At 45.7% G+C, this 17,356-nt stretch overlaps 1 protein-coding gene across 1 annotated transcript in view; it reads right to left on the bottom strand.

Annotated features, from left to right (window-relative positions):
• Nucleotides 1-12,336, bottom strand: part of PRPSAP1 (phosphoribosyl pyrophosphate synthetase associated protein 1) — a 32,003-nt gene extending 19,667 nt beyond the window's left edge. Inside the window, exons 1-3 of the mRNA XM_055408532.2 lie at nucleotides 11,762-12,336; nucleotides 8,698-8,750; nucleotides 5,957-6,023 (exon numbers count right to left, since the gene is read on the bottom strand). Of these exons, the coding sequence (XP_055264507.1) occupies nucleotides 5,957-6,023; nucleotides 8,698-8,750; nucleotides 11,762-11,931 (290 nt within the window). The 5' untranslated portion in view covers nucleotides 11,932-12,336. The remainder of the gene's footprint in view (nucleotides 1-5,956; nucleotides 6,024-8,697; nucleotides 8,751-11,761) is intronic.
• Nucleotides 12,337-17,356: the final 5,020 nt, after the last annotated feature.

Raw genomic sequence — 17,356 nt, 5'->3', positions numbered from 1 at the left:
TCAGATTCTCCTTGAGGGCCTTAGATCTCTCGCCTAGGCAAGGAGTAGGGAACATGCCAGAGAGAACAAAGTAAATCTGAAGGACTAGATCTTTTGACTTTGGGTCCCCCAATAAGCCAAAAACAGATACAGAAATCTTTGATTGTGCTGATTCCTGTGTTCAGAGTGGCCGTTATCTTGACTTCAGTTCTGGACTTGCTGGAGCACGCTATAGGAAATTTGTGAAATAAGATTGGAATTTTCTTTGTCCCATGAGGTGTCCTTGTAAGGCTGCATGCCCATTCTTGAACACCCTGTGGGTGATAACCTTCAGTGAGCTGCCAGTACTAGAAGCTTCCTGGGAGATTTTTTAGTATGCTGCATTTGAAGCACTTTGACATGTACCTTTTTAGTGACAGTTTTAACAGTAAAATGGTGTTAAATTAATCACTGTGAAACTTGAAAGTATGATGTCCTGTACATTTTAGGAAGCTTGAGTAATTTTAAGATTTTCTTTTACTATGTAACCCATGTGATTTGTGTATTTTACTTTTCATGTTTGACAGTGGTATAGATACCTGACATATTGGCAGACAGTTGCTTTAGGATATATGGTAAATCATGGTTGTCTAGCTTTTCCAGAGAAAGTGGCAGTGTGTTTACTTTTTTCTCTGTGTGGAGCCATGCGAATTGGACTTATTGGCTAATTCATTTCCATTGTTTCTTTGGTGCACAATAAACAACCTTTTAAAGCTGAAAAAAAAAAAAAGGCTAAGGAAAGCCTCCACCCCTTTTTGGTCAGGAAGGCAACAAAAGGGCCTTTGTCACAGGGGCTTTACCCACTCTCTGAGGGACGCCGGACAAACTGGATACCAGGCAGTTACTGTGTGAGTTAGCAGGGCCAAGAGAAACTGGCTGGCAGCTTCTGCTTTGTTTATCTGTTCCCAGCACATTCTGGCTAGTGCCTGTAATCCCTAAGTAGAACAATCTTAATTGTTTATCAACTCTTTTTCTCTTGCCTAAGACTATCACACCTTATATTAACCTCGGCTCTTACTGCTCTCTCATTTTCGATGGGCAAAAGTGAGTGCGAGGTAAAGACATAGTCTATATTATCAGTTAAAACTGCACAGACAGACCAGCACCACGGATGGAAGTACTGAGAACAGGGTCAGGCAGCAGGATGTACGCCACCTCCACCTCCAACAATTAATCACTTGCAGCAAGTAAACTGTCATGTTCTTTTAATGAGTCGTCTTATGCGGCTCAGTGGTCAAGAATCCGCCTGCCAATGCAGATGTGGGTTCAATCCCTGAGTGGGGAAGATCCCCTGGAGAAGGAGATGGCAACTCATTCCAGTATTCTTGCCTGGGAAATTCCATGGACAGAGGAGCCTGGCGGGCTACAGTCCACGGGGCCGCAAAGAGATGGACATGACTTAGCGACTAAACACCAATAGTTACATCAACAAACTAGAATGTGTGACATAAGACACGAAAACTTGTCCTTCAAACAACACTTTGTAAAGCTTTCTATCTAGTTCACTTTTCCAGTGTTCAGTATACCTGGGAAGCTCCCTGAGTACCTCCTCTGTGATAGTGTGATTTACTGTAAGGAATACCTATTTGGTTGCCATTTCAGGCTCTTTCTGGAAACCCTTGGAATTTCCTAAGCTTTGAGATGAGTAAAGGTGTCTTTAGTTATGTTAATGAGGTGATTTTTGGACTGCACCTGAAGGAGGAGACTGGTTGCCTGGTAGACAGACCACATGTTAGAGAAGTTGAACTTTCAATCCTACCCCGTGATGTCTGGATTCAATCAATCACCAAAGGCTAATGATTTAATAGATCATACCTCTGTAATGAAGCCTCTGTAAAAACCCAAAAGGAGGGTTCAGAGAACTTCTGGGTTGGAGAGCTGCGGGGAGAGCAGCTGAAAGGTCCAGACCCCTTCCCGCATACCTTGCCCAGGACACCTCTTGATTTCCACCAGTCAAGCCCTGAGGGGAATTCAGGATGGAGAAAAACAAGCAGCGCTCTAGGCTTCCAGTAACAGGCCCTAGATAAAAAGTTGCATACCTGAGGGCTAATTTCAATGACCCCAAATCCTTGTCTTCCCAAGTATAGAAAAGCACTAAAATCATTGAGATGTCTCTGCTTTGTGATCAGCAGTAATCTTCTGATATTTCACTTCCCCCCTCCCCCCCCCACATATCCTGGTTCCTCTCTTACCTCATCAGAGTGGTTCCTTAGCTTCATCTCTGAGACTGGCTCCCAGGCTATAGTCCTCAGTAAGGTATTCAAATAAAACTTAACTTGCAACTTTTAGGCTGTGCCTTTTGCACCAATTGGCAATCTATATAACCACGTATGGCAGATAGGACTAAAAAACTAAATTCCCCACTAAGTTAACTAAATTTAGTTGTCATTCAAATATTCTGTAGTCAGGCAACAGAATGGTGTTTTATACTGTTTACTAGGACAAATCCAATAACTCTTCATGGGATACACACACATACACACTCTCTGTCTTTTCTCCAAATTTCTTCTCCCATCCCCACCATCCTGAAATATACAGGAACTGTCCAGTGAAGGTGTTTTTGCTTTGATACCACCAAACTGAACCACAGGAAGACAACTGTGGCTTCTAAAATAATCTCAAAACAAGTACACACGGGGAACCGCACCATCTTCAGGACAGGGTTCTGGTTTCTAAAAGCATCACGTCTATCTGTGCTGCTTCTTCAATGAGAAGCCTTTCCACGTGGTGAGTACGTAAAATTACTGTCATGTTATCCTCTAAGAGTCACTCTCTCCACTGCAACTCTGAGGACTGCTCCCTACCTCTTCCTTTGGTTAAATTTCAAATAACCTAAACATGAGTAGAAAAAAACAACAAATATTTCCCAATGAGCTATTAACCAACATGTTTTCCATGTTTATTTTGTCCTGCCCCTGGAAAACACGGGCACATCATAAAGTTCGGTCTATAGTATTGCCCCAGCTTCACCCTGGATTGCGTGTATTATTATTTCTACTGCATTCTTGGTTACCATGAGATATGGAAACCAATAATTAGATAAAGCACAACTTCCTGCCACCAAGGAAACGAACTGCCTATCCTGAGGGGCACTCAACAAAATCAACTGGCCAAAGTGTCAACATCTTCCAAAAGTGTCAAAAGTTTTGAAAGTCACGGAAAGACTAAGGGACAGTTCCAGACTGTCTAGAAGATAAGATACATGACAAGTAAGTGCCGCCTGAGCCTCAACTGACTCCTCGAGCCAGGAAGAGCCCTGGGGGACAGCAGCCAGGAAGAGCCCTGGGGGACAGCGGACAACTGGGGATGGGGTTGGGTCTGAGGCTTAGGTGGTAATGACACAGAGGTCTCAGTATCCTGATTTTGATGGCGCACTGTGGCTGTATAGGATAATGCCCTCGTTGGGAAATAACTTGTGGTCCAGTGGTTAAGCTTTCAATGCCATGGGCCCGGGTTTGATCCCTGGTCGGGGAACTGAGATCCCACAGACCATGTAGTGCAGAAAAGAAAGCTCTCCTTTGTAGGAATCACGCACTGTGTAATTTGGGGAGATATCAGACTGGCAAGTTTGTCTAATGTGGCTGTACTGCACAGGCAAGTTTTCTTTAAGTCTGTGACTGTTTCAAAACCTGAATCTTTAAAAGATGAGGTGTCTCTTTCTGTGTTGATATGATACATGGCTTTATTTTTTTCAAGTTCAGCAATGTGCAACAGCATTTTTTTTTTTCTTCTTTTTGGCCACACCGCCCGGCTTATAGGATCTTGGTTCCCCAACCAGGGATCAAACCCACACCCCCTTCAGTAGAAGGGTACAGTCCTCACCAACGGACTGCCAGGCTCCTTCTATGCAAAAAATTAAGAAAAACATATACGCAACTGCTTGAATATGCAGAGTCTCTGAAAGGATGCCTAGGTACCTGATGACACTTGCCAAATCCAGGGAGGGAAGCGGAGTGGCTGAGGGCAGAGGCGGGCCTCGTCATACACCCTTTTGAAATCTGAACCATGCAGAGAAATTAAAATGGCTTTTATTTTGGTTTTGAGGATCACCTGAATGATGGAGCCTAAATTTGTTTGTACATATCCAACAGAGAAGAGCGAACACCTACTTAAACTAGTTATCTCAGAAGACTAGGGGGGTGGATGAGGGCTGGGGAATTTTTATTTTCTGACACATGTTCCTATAAAGCTTGTGTTTTTAGAGATGAATATTACTCCTATAATCAGAAAAAAATATTAAAAATAAAATACTGAGTAGCTACCAGTTATCAGTGTACAAGGAAACTCTTTATACTAGGGTTCAGATCACTCTCTCCACGACCCTGTTCTCAATCCCTTCAGAGGTAAGGAAACGGTTTTTTCCTTATCTGTACACTCACAACACTGAACACTGCTGGTCACCAAACGTACAGGGTTCCCCACACACACGCAATTCCCAGAATCTCGGGGACGCCACCTGGTGTCCTACGGCTCAGTTCAATCCTGACCATCTCTCTGGACACAGCGACAGACCCCCACAGCCTAAGGGCCCAGGCCCACGAGACCACCCTTCCTCACTGCAGATATGGGCAAGTCCAAGCTGCCACCTGTCTCTAACCAACCTGCTAAAAATTGAGAGGTTCCTAGGACCCACTCCTCAGCTCCGATTAGTCTGCTAGAGCAAATTAATAATAATAATAATAAAAGGAGAACTCAGGGAATTCTCTGGAGGCCCAGTCGTTAAGCCTTGGTGCTTCCACCGCAGGGGAAGAGCCCTGGTCGGGGCATGAAGATCCAGCATGCTGTATGGGAGAAGGGTGCGGAGCATCCCCACCCTTGCTGCATGCACCCACCTGCCAGCACCCCTGTCTTCACCAACCCAGAAGCTCTCCACACCCAGGCCTTCTGGAGGTTTTCTTCATGATACCGGCACAAGTAGTCAAATCACTGGCCACTAGAGATGGATTCATCTCCTCCCCAGAGGTCACAGGGACTAGGTTGAAGGTACCCACACTCTCATCACAAGGTTGGTGCCCCTAGGAACCAGCCCTCATCCTGGGTTTATCCAGGGGATTTCCAAAACTCCCTGCATTAACATAATTCACGGGTAACTGAAAGGGGCTTGATCTGAATAACAAAGGTACTTTGACTGCTATTCTCAAGGAGGACGTTCCAACAGTTTTAGGAGCTCTGCGCCAGGACAGGAAGACCAAATCCGTATTTCTTATTATAAATCTCAGAATCACAGAGGCCAAACAAGAGTGGCCACGTAGGACTGACGCACAAGGATTAAAAATGATACGTGTAAAGCGTCCGCATGCTGCTGGCGCCCAGTGCCCTGCTTATTACTAACACAGCCTCAAGAACTAAACTGATAGAGATTGAAGGTCTGGATTTTTCAAAGACACCAACCCCATTCCCAGTGAGGGGCTGAGAGGAGATAACCCCACAGGGAAGTTCACGCTCAGGCATGCCAGGATTCTCCCAGGGCCTGTCCTCCTGCCTGGAGAGAAGGAGTAGATGGTATCTGCGATAGAGATGGTGGTGGGGAACCGGCCACTGTTCAAAATTAAATGCAGTGCAAAAACCGGCCTCAGTGGATATGAACCAGAGCAGGTATGCACTGCATTTAACAACAACAAAGGCTTTCAGTAGAGCTGAACAGACAGACCTTGGCAAATGGAGGGAGGATATTTTGTCCTTGAGGAGTTTCAAGCTTGGAAAAGATGATCAAGTAAACACACAGCAGTTAAGTATAGTGTGACAAGCATGGAAAGAATTTCAAAAGACCAAATATGTGTGTCTGTATCCACGCAAACACATACATATATATCATATTTTAGAAACCATTTAACATACAAACACATTTACAATTTAGAGAAAACTCAAATTCACATGAAGAGACAGCAAATACATCACTAAGATTTTTAGAGGAAAAGGGATAAAGTAGTGCTCTTACCTGGGTATTGTCTGTATAATGAAAATATCTTGGCCACGAACAGATTCTTTTATTTCAACTCTTGTTTCTGAAAAATAAAAATGTTCTACAGTTTTAAGGAAAAGTACTTCATGCTGTAAGAATGGTGTTAAGAATGGTGTAAGAATTGGGCAGCAACTGGAGGGAGTAAAGGGGATCCACACGACAACTCGTTGCAAAAGACCCTGATGCTGGGAAAGATTGAAGGCGGGAGGAGAAGGGGATGACAGAGGAGATGGTGGGATGGCATCACCGACTGGGTGGACATGAGATTGAGCAAGCTCTGGGAGCTGGTGATGGACAGGGAAGCCTGGCGTGCTACAGTCCATGGGGTCGCAGTCGGACATGACTGAGCGACTGAACTGAAATCAACACTTCACTTAGTGCACCAAAGTAAATTCTTAATACATCTGGGAATGACATGTACTGATGTTAAAAAAAAAAAAAATAGTCAAGCTCAGGGGAAAATAAGCCAAAAATAGACTAGAAGGCAAAAGCAATAATCAGGTCTATGTAAAATCTCAGGGTCCAGAAAAGAAAATCCATCACTAAATAAACACAAGATGCTCAGGGAAAAGTATTCAACAATTAGAGAGGCCAAAGGTTAATAACCTTATTATTCTCTTAGCAAGGCTGTGGCCCGCTCTGAGTCAGGCCCTGAGCTGGGGTCCCAAAGAGGGGGACTGGACCGAGGGCACAAAGACTGACCCGAGAGAGACGATGCGATGCCAAAGGCTGGCAAACACTCCAGGCCAACGCGCAGGAGAGAGCCCAGCCACAAGACAGGAGAAACAGGCCTGGGAACAATGGCCTCACCGCAGGCTGGACCATGCAGTGGGAACGCGAGGGCGGAACGTGGGGCAGGGTGCGCCAAGCAGAGGGGGTGTCACTGTGCATCTGAAAACAGACGGAAAGAGGAGAAGGAGGTAGAGAGGAGGGCAGCGAGCCGACTGGGACCAGACTTCCCACGGGTCTGGGTTCGACTCCAAAGCAGACAGGAGAGCCACCGGAGGCTTGTGTGATCACTGGCCACTGTGTAAAGAAAATGGTGGCACAGCAGGAGTGGCTACTTGGGGAGAGCCACTCCAAGATGATCTTCAAGGAGTCGAGGCAAGTGACAGATAGTGCGCTGGACAGAGCAGCAGCAGTGGAGGTAGTGAGAGAAGCGGGCCGATTTCAAATGGATTCCTGAATCAGAGCACACAGGACACGCTGATGGGTATGATGAAAGATGGAGCAGGTGAGATGGGCAGAACCTAGGTCCCAAAGGGCCCCAACACGATTGCTAAGGAGACTGAACTCTAGCCAGTAAAATGTGAAGCAGAGGTAAGTAAAAATGTTTGCATTGTGGAAATAACCTGTTGGAGGGGAGCAGAACAAACTAAAGGCTGAAAATGCAAGTAAGAAGACCTGTTAAGAAGCTAGTTTGACAGCACCAGCGAGAGAGGAGGCCTAGAACAGTGATGGGAAAATGGAGAAAAAGGTCCTCCCTAAACTTCCCTCCTTTGCTCATTCCCTCGAATGCTTCATTTATGAGATCCCCAAATGCCATCACAATGAACCCAATCTGTTACTGTTAAATAGGCTATCTCACCTACATGCACTCACCTTCACTGGAAGTCACGCTTCCAGTGAAGGGGGCTGGGGTTCAATCCCCGGTCGGGGAACTAAGATTCTCACATGCTGCACAACTCAGCCAAAAAATAAACAAATTAACTGAAAAAGAAGAATGAAGGCTCTTTTCAGAAAAACTCCAGTTCACAGGCATGTGTTTAACAACAACAAAAAAACAACAAAATAAGCATCTCCTGACTTGCCCTGGCAGGAAAGCTTCTGAAGTCACCAAGTTAACAGCTATTGAGTGTGGAAGCTGGATTAAGGGTTTCTGGGGGTTAATTATAACACAGATGTAACTTGTACACACTCCAGAACGTATGCTTTACATTACTACCTGATACTTTGCTTTTTTAGCTCCCCAAACATCAGTTTCATCTTAATTATCTCCTGAGCAAACACAGAAACATGAATCCAAGGCTTTCAACTTTGCAAAAATAATTCCCAGCTGGGTTTTTTTTCCTGGAACAGGGCTATCAACAAAGTGCCTTCAAGCAGTATTATTTCATGTTCCAGCTCTCCCTGGAAACCCAGGCAGGGGATTTCCCTGGCGGTCCAGTGGAACTCATGCTTCCACTGCAGGAGGTGCGGGTTCCATCCCTGGGATGCCTGGTCGGAACAAAAAACTCAGGCGGCAACAAAAAGTGGTGACTATCCCAGGGTGAGCTTTGACAAGACTTGAGAGAAAAAATGAGAGCTAAAACTAACTCAAAGAGGTTTTTAAAGTAAGTCATTACCTATCTAGTACTAGGCTGTTAACATCATTTGATGACTTAGTGAGACAGATAAAAGTAGAAAGTATGTATCAAATATAGTAAAATAAGGAAGAAAAACCTCCTCCATCACTTTTTTCATTCTAAAATGACAAGATATTTGCATTACCTTGGAACAACAGGAAAGAAGACTTAAGGAGAAAACACGAAGTCAAGGTTTAGAAGTACTGAAAACCTTCCACCCCTAATGTAAAAGAGCAACGGATTTCTGTGTTAAATATGAGTAACACTCGCCTTTTAAAAACATGCCAGTCAATTAAACAGGGCCTTTTAAAAACATGCCAGTCAATTAAACAGAGCCTGAAGGACAAAGAACGTTTAAGAAGTTTAACTTACCTCCATTGGTCTCTTGATAAACCACAGACTTCCCCAATTCAGCACCAAGACGCCTAAAGGGAGAAAAAAAGCAATTAAGGCCCTTTTAGAAGAGCAGAGTCTTAACCACTGGACCATCAGAGAAGTCACGACTCCAATGAAGGGGACTGGGGTTCAATCCCCCGTCAGGGAACTAAGATCCCACATGCTTTGTAACTCAGCCAAAAAATAAACAAATTAATTGAAAAAGAAGAATGAAGGCTCTATTCAGAAAAACTCCAATTCACAGGCATGTGTTTAACAAAAAGACTACAATAACTACACCAGCATTCTCTTACAAAAAAAAAAAAATTTAGAAAATTTAACTCATTAAGAACTAAAAATCCACTGTCATTTCATGAGCAGCTTCCAGCGCTCACCTTCTGTAACACACCGCTTTACTGGGAAGAGCCCACAACCAAAGTTTAACATCTAGTTCCATCATTTTTCGAATAATAACTGTCTTGCAAAATCAATGCCAAACAAATACGTGGTTAGGAGCAATAACTCCAAAAACACAAGCCAAAGGTAAATGCCTCAGTTGTCAAAAGCATCAGACTTCCGCGTCATTAATCAAACACAGTAGGAATTTTGTTTGGATCCTGATTAGAACAAACCAAGTGGAAAACTCATTTTTGAGACAATCTAGGAAATACACTTTCCTCGTAGCTCAGATAGTAAAAAACCTGCCTATAACTCAGGAGACCCAGGTCCAGGCCCCGGGTCGGGATGATGCCCCTGGAAAAGGAAATGGCAGCTCACTCCAGCATTCTTGCCTCCATGGACAGACGAGCCGGTGGGCTACGGTCTGTGGGGTCGCAAAGACATGACCGAGCGACTAACACACACAGTGAAATATGCACCAGAACACGACGTTAGGACTAGACAGGAGAGGAGACATACAGGAATTAATGGCGGGTCTTTGTCTGCTTTCAGTTCTTATCGGTCAGTATTACCATTTTTATGAGTGAAACAAAGGCTGTTGATAATGGTTGTTGTTTCTCTTCTGCAATCTGTTTAAAAACACTCCAGCAAAGTATACAACAGAACATTGTTCAGTCTTAAAAAGAAGTGAAATTCTGGTACATGCTACAATACGGATGCTGTGCCGTGTGCTTAGTCGCTCAGCTGTGTCTGCCTCTTTGTGACCCCAGGGACGGTAGCCCGGCTAGGCTCCTCTGTCCATAGGGACTGTCTAGGCAAGAATACTGGAGTAGGTTGCCATGCCCTCTTCCAAGGGATCTTCCCACCCCAGGGACTGAACTCAGGTCTCCCACATTGTGGACAGATTCTCTACCACTGAGTCACCAGGGAAGCCCACATTATTGATGAACCTTGATTGAAAAGAAAAAAGATTCTAAGTAAAAAAGTCAGACACAAAAATACAAATATTGTATGAGTCCATGTATAGGAGGGGCTTAGAATGGGAACATTTGGTTACAGAAAATAGAACAGAGGTTACCAGGGACTGGGAGGGGTGGATAAAGGGGAGTTACTACTTAAAGAGTCCAGAATTCCTGTCTGAAATGATGAAAAAGATCTAGAAATGAAAAGTGCTGATAATCACACCACACTGTGAATGGACTTAATGCCAGTGAATCGCACACTTAAAAATGGTTAAAACTTAAAACTTTTCTGGAACAATGTTTTTCAAGAATCGAATATAAGACCAAGACAAAACCATTGACTATTTAATTCTGCCCTCCCCGCTCTGGTTTCTCTCAGCAAGGTCACTGTGGTAAATCTGACCCAAAATAAACAAACACCAGCTTTATATTTAAAATTAGTGTTTTAGTTGGCCTCAAGAAGACAAATAATCAGTGGTCAGAAATGGAAACTAGGTAGTAGACTGAAAAAAGGACTGTTTGTTTTTTTACACTCTTCTAAATCTCATTTAAAACTAACTGAAAAGAACACAGGCATTACTGAGATAATATGACTAAAGTTTCCCCTTTCTTCTATATTTTTCATCTGGAATTTTAAAATATATTCATGCCATTACTTATAACTCTGAAAACCCCGCAGAACTCTAATAAGTTGTTTAAAACGTGAAAATGACTTTAAAAGTTAAAAAACAAGCTTATTTATCTTTTTAACAACTTTATTTGCAAAGGGCTCAGAAGGTTCTTTCTCTACAATAGGCTCTGGAACTCTCTACAAGAGCCAACTAGAAAAGAGGCCATTTAGTAAGCATGTATTATTCAGAGGGCCACTATGAACCTCTGCTCTGCTAGACGCTTGAACCCATGAACCATTATTTGGTTCATGTTCACAATGTTCTGGGTCCAGTGGAAGGAACTGTCTCTATTTTACCAATGAAGTTCAGGAAAATCAAGTCCCTTGCCCAGGGGCAAGAAGGGCAAGGTCCTAAGACCCCAAAGGCCACTCGAGGCTGGAGGCTTCCTCAGGTGAATAACAGGTGAAAAAGCAAAGACTTAAGACTGACCGAACCTAACTGACTTGCAGACTACGGTTAGACCTGTCGTTTCAATCATCAGCTGCGATCAATCTGCTCCCCTGGGGTTGCCTTGTTCTCACTGCCCACCCCTACACGTCTGCTTCAGTCCGTGCATCTTGGGCCTCGGGGGTCTTTCACTTGAAAGGCCGCCCCCATCTACTGCACCCGACGTTGGAACTGCGTGCCGGCCTCCGTCTCCCGGGGTGGGGAGACTTGGGAACGGCGGCGATCAGATCCAGAGGTCAAATCCAACCGTGGGAAAAGGAGCCAAACCCAGAGCCGCCCCCGCTCCCACAAAACTCTAATCTGGGGGCGGGGGGGATTCCACCGCCTGGGAGGTGGAAGTGGGGAGCCGAAAGCAGGGCGGGCGCTCCAAGGACCCGAGGGGTGGGCTGGGGGAGAAGCCAGTGAAGTCAGCCAGCCCAACGCGTCTTCAGCTGCAGAGTTGGGGTGAGGGGTGAAGGTGGGGGCTGCAGGATGAAGGGGCCAAATCACCCCTCGCCCCGGGGGATGTGGAGGCGAAGAGGAGCAAGGACGGCCTCCCCGAAAGGAAGGGGCCCCTGGGACACCGCGTCCCCCGCCCCTTACTCGGTGATGCGCTTGGCCAGCTCGGTGCAGGCGGCCGTGGAGTTGGCGGAGAAGACTCGGTAGCCGGTGCGGGCGGCGTTCATGGCCGGGCGGGCGGCGGGGCAGGCTCGCGGGGCGCGGAAAGCGGAGCACACGGAGAGCGGGGGCAGCAGCAGCAGCTTCCTGGGCATCGTCCGGCCCGGGGGCGCGGTCACAGCCGGCCCGCGCGGGGCTGCACCGGGGAGCGGTTCTGGCGGAGGCGGCCGCGAGGCCAGCGCAGCGACGACGCCGAGAAAACCGACGCGGGGGCGGGGGGCGGCGGGCGCCTCGAGACCCCCAACCTCCTCGTACCAAACGCCACTCGCTGAGGAATCAGGCGCGACGAGGGAGCGAAGCAACCTGCGCCGCCGATCACCTCAAAGATAGCGGCGAGGGCACCGCCCCCTCTGGGAATCCGAAAGGCGCAGCTAGAGCGCCCGCGGTCGCCATCTCAGGTGAGGGCAGGGCGGTGGGCAACTCTCCACAAACTTTTTTTTCCCCTAGGAAGGCATTAAAGATTCGTTTCGCCACTTTGATCTTGCCGCCCCACGGGGATTCTTTTGCTCGCACGTTCTTGGGCGGTGCAGCCTGACTCTTTAGTGGTGCCAGCCTGTCCAACTTTTCCCTGCCAGGATCCAAGATGTCTGCCTCTGCGCTGGCTGACGATCTAGCCCTGAGCCTCTATGGTAGCACTGCGCGCGAGCCCTGCGAGGCGCATGCGCTGGGCTGGGAGGTTGCCTGGGATACTAAAATGCCCAAAAGGTGCTGTATCAAGTGTTTATTCCCCAAACAGACTGCAATCTGTAATCTGCACGTTAGGCAAGGCTCTCTGAACGAGTCAAAGCATTCTTGGCAGTCTCTGCTCTCGGTCAGAAAAGCCTTTCCAACTAGGATGTAAATCCTCTTAGGGCGAGATCGTGCACCACTTGGTGCTTTTGTCTTCCCCAGTGTCTGGGGCGCTGTTATGAGTTCCAGAGGCACACAATCAATCCCTGTCAATTAAGATCCAGGAAGAAAGTTAAAGGATGAGGAAACATTTGAGTCACTGTTTATCAGTTGCCCCGGGATTGGGGAGGAAGGCTGATCTCCTGTTTCTTCTTATTCTGAGGACTCTGCCTGTTGTGACATTAAGCCTGAGGGTACAGTTGATTGTGACTCTTGTGTTGTGAAGCCTCCCAAGCCTCAAGCTTCAGGATTTGGAAACTGAACTGCCCCAGGGCCTGTTAGCAGCCTGACCCACATTCCAGCTGCCTCTGCAGAATTACTAATTTTTCTTTTCTTTTTTTTAAGCGTTCAGTTCAGTCGCTCAGTCGTGTCTGACTCTTTGCGGACCCCATGAATCACAGCACGCCAGGCCTCCCTGTCCATCACCAGCTCTTGGAGTTTACTCAAACTCATGTCCATTGAGTCGGTGATGCCATCCAGCCATCTCATTCTCTGTCGTCCCCGTCTCCTCCTGCCCCCAATCCCTCCTAGCATCAGAGCCTTTTCCAATGAGTCAACTCTTCGCATGAGGTGGCCAAAGTACTGGAGTTTCAGCTTTAGCATCAGTCCTTCCAATGAACACCAGGACTGATCTCCTTTAGGATGGACTGGTTGAATCTCTTTGCAGTCCAAGAGACTCTCAAGAGTCTTCTCCAACACCACAGTTCAAAAGCATCAATTCTTCGGCGCTCAGCTTTCTTCACAGTCCAACTCTCACATCCATACATGACTACTGGAAGAACCATAGCCTTGACTAGGTGGACCTTTTTAAGCAATATATATTTGTAAATATTTATTTATTTTGGCTTCTCTGAGTCTCAGTTGCGGCACTTGGGATCTTTAGTTGCGGCATGCGAACTCTTAGTTGGGATCTAGTGTTCTGACCCATGAGTGAACCCAGGCCCCCTGTATTGGGAGTGTGGAGTCTTAGCCACTGGACCAGCAGGGAAGTCCCTCAGGTTATATCTATTTATATTTCCCACAGAACCCCTCAAACCTCAAACTAAACCCATCTTTATTTTCTTGATTCTCTCCAAACTGACCTGCTTCTCTGTTCCTTCTGTGAGTAAACAGAACATGAGGTTACCTGTCAATAAAGCGCCAGAGAAGCCTTGACACTTTCCTTTCCTTCACTTTCTATATCTATCCATTTATCCATATATTAACATTGACTGAGCATCTGCCGTTTGCCAGGCCCATTTTAAGTAGTTTGGGATTCTTCAGAGAAAAAAAAAAGACAAAAATTCCTACCCCGGAGAGGAACATCTCTCAGGGGGAGAGAAATTGAAAAATAAACATAATAATTGAGTAAATTATATAGTATGTTAGAAGTTGTATTTATTTCCTATTGCAGTGGTAATAAATTACCACAGAGGGGCTTAAAAGTAAAACAGTAAAGTGTCAGTCACTCAGTTGTGTCCTTCTCTGCGACCCCATAGACTCTCGCCCGCCAGGCTCCTCTGTTCATGGGATTTGCCAGGTAAGAATACTGGAGTGGGTTGTCATTCCCTTCTCCAGGGGATCTTCTCAACCGGGGGATCAAACCCGGGTCTCCTGCATTGGAGGTGGATTCTTTACCATCTGAGCCAAGAAGTGGCTTAAAATGACACAAACTTATACCATCTTACAGTTCTGGAGGTCAAAGGTCCTACAATGGAAGTGTTGGCAGGCTGATTTCCTTCTGAATGTTCTGGAAGAGAATGCATTGCCTTGCCTTTTCCACTCTGTAGAGACCACTTCTCTCCTTGGCTGTTGGTCCCCATCCTCTATCTTCAAAACCAACAACCTATCTTCTTCAAATCTCTCTCTTTCATCCTTGCTTCCATTTACATATCTTTATCCACTCTGACATCCCTGCCCCCATCTTATGGACTTTTGTGATGACATTGCATCCAACTGGAGAATCCAGTAAAATCTCCCCATCTCAAGCACCTAACCTCATCTCATCTATGAAGTCACTTTTACCATGTAATCGACTCTCTGGTTCGGGATGATAAAATAAATTTTCACATATTGAGGTATGGGAAGTCATTCTGGCTTATACATGAGTTAACTTGAATTTTATACTAACTATAACAGTCTGTTAGTGGCCTATGAAAATTACAGTGTACATCTATTTTAATTATTAAGGAAAAGGGCACACTGACCAGAAGTAAAGAATGAAAATAAAAGTGTTAGTCGCTAGTCATGTCCAACTTTTTTCGACCCCATAGACTGTAGCCAGCCAGACTCCTCTGTCTATAGGGTTCTCCAGGCAAGAATACTAGAGTGGGTTGCCATTTCCTTCTCCAGGGGATCTTTCCGAACCAGGGATTGAACCCGGGTCTCCCACGTTGCAGATTCTTTATCGAGGCAAAGTAAAGAATGTACATGTTAAACATTGACTGCCTCCCTCTGGGATGCCAACGTTGGTTACTCTTTCAATGATAAGCCAGGCACAAGGCCATGAGTCACTGTGTTCCTGCTGATCTGTTTTTTTTTTAATTTTGAAAGAATGACTTGCTGACTTGTTTGATGTTCTTTGTCCTAATAAGACATAAAACTGCTGAAAACCATGTTTCTCTGGAGCAGTTCCTCAGAGTTATCTGGGAGGCTGTCTTCCAGCCTATAGTTTGGCTCAAGTACTACTATTTTCTTTTCCTATTATAGTTTTGTTTTATTTTGTTTTCTGTTTTGTTCTGAGGCATATGGGACTTCCCTGACCAGGGATCAAACCATTGCCCCCCGCTATGGAAGTGCAGAGTCTTAAACACTAGACCACCAGGGAAGTCCCTTAGATTGTTTATTGATTATTTTCATCGACAAGGGGATCCGGATGTCAACATCTTTGGAGGATTGTTATCCTTGCTACCACAGAAGAAAAAAATAGGAAAAAGAACAGAAGAAGAGGGTTCTGGAGTGGGGTACCAACCAAGTTTTGTGTTTTCTACTTTCCAAAACTTCTGGAAGCCCTCCCAGCTTCTTAGCCCTGTGAGAGGTGTCTCACTAGGTTAGCCAGCTCCTCCCTACTGGGTTCCGTTCACAATGACCTCTTCTTTATATTCACCTGTTCTCCACATAAGCCAGCCTGGGATTTACATAGACAGATCTGATAGTGACTGCTCCCAAAAGGTATCAGAGGTTCCCTGTCACTTTTAGAATAAAGCCAAAGCTTAAGGTCTGATCCCTGCCTGTCTTCAGTTTCAAGCCCTATATTCTTCCCTTTGGCATCAACCTGATTGGCTTTCTTCCAGCCCTGCTCTGGCCCTGTACCCTGCTGCCACAGGGCTTTTACATGTGCTGTTCCTTCCACTGGGAAGCTCTGTCCCCTTCTCACCACCCAGCCAGCTCTCATTCCTTTTCAGCCCTGGAGAGTCTTCTCTGACGTCTCTGAGAAGGTCAAAGGCTCCTCCCATTGGCTCTCCCAGCAATATACCTTGGTCACATTCTCATAGCTCAAACGATAAAGAATCTGCCTGCAATGCAGGAGACCCGGGTCCAGTCCCTGGGTTGGGAAGATCTTCTGGAGAGGAATGGCGATCCATTCCAGTATTCTTGCCTGGAGAATCCCATGGACAGAGAAGTCTGGTGGGCTTCCAGAGAAGTTCCTGGGCTCACAAAGAGTCAGACACGACTGAGCGACTAACACTTCACTTCACACTCACAGTTTATTGTGATCCACACAGTCAAAGGCTTTGGCATAGTCAATAAAGCAGAAATAGATGTTTCTCTGGAACTCTCTTGCTTTTTCAGTGATCCAGTGGATGTTGGCAATTTGATCTCTGGTGCCTCTGCCTTTTCTAAAACCAGCTTGAACATCTGGACATTCACGGTTCATGTATTGCTGAAGCCTGGCTTGGAGAATTTTGAGCATTACTTTACTAGCATGTGAAATGAGTGCAATTGTGAGGTAGTTTGAACATTCTTAGGCATTGCCTTTCTTTGGGATTGGAATGAAAACTGACTTTTTCCAGTCCTGGGCCACTGCTGAGTTTTCCAAATTTGCTGGCATATTGAGTGCAGCACTTTCACAGCATCATCTTTTAGGATTTGAAATAGCTCAACTGGAATTCCATCACCTCCACTAGCTTTGTTCATAGTGATGCTTCCTAAGGCCCACTTGACTTCACATTCCAGGATGTCTGGCTCTAGGTGAGTATGAGTGATCACACCATCATGATTATCTGGGTCATGAAGATCTTTTTTGTATAGTTCTTCTGTGTAGTGTCAGACTTTATTTTTTGGGGCTCCAAAATCACTGCAGATGCTGATTGCAGCCATGAAATTAAAAAGACGCTTGCTCCTTGGAAGGAAAGTTATGACCAACCTTGATAGTATATTAAAAAGCAGAGACATTACTTTGCCAACCAAGGTCCGTCTAGTCAAGGCAATGGTTTTTCCCGTGGTCATGTATGGATGTGAGAGTTGGACTGTGAAGAAAGCTGAGCGCCGAAGAATCGATGCTTTTGAACTGTGGTGTTGGAGAAGACTCTTTAGGGTCCCTTATACTGCAAGGAGATCCAACCAGTCCATTCTAGAGGAGATCAATCCTGGGTGTTCATTGGAAGAACTGATGCTAAAGCTGAAACTGCAATACTTTGGCCACCTCATGCG

This window comes from Moschus berezovskii, chromosome 20 (genome assembly GCF_049115385.1).
Source record: "Moschus berezovskii isolate FMDL1 chromosome 20, NW_MosBer_1.0, whole genome shotgun sequence".
NCBI classification, from domain to species: Eukaryota; Metazoa; Chordata; class Mammalia; order Artiodactyla; family Moschidae; genus Moschus; species Moschus berezovskii.
Note: the sequence above shows the minus strand (reverse complement) of the source record. Positions and strands in the feature narration are given on the sequence as shown.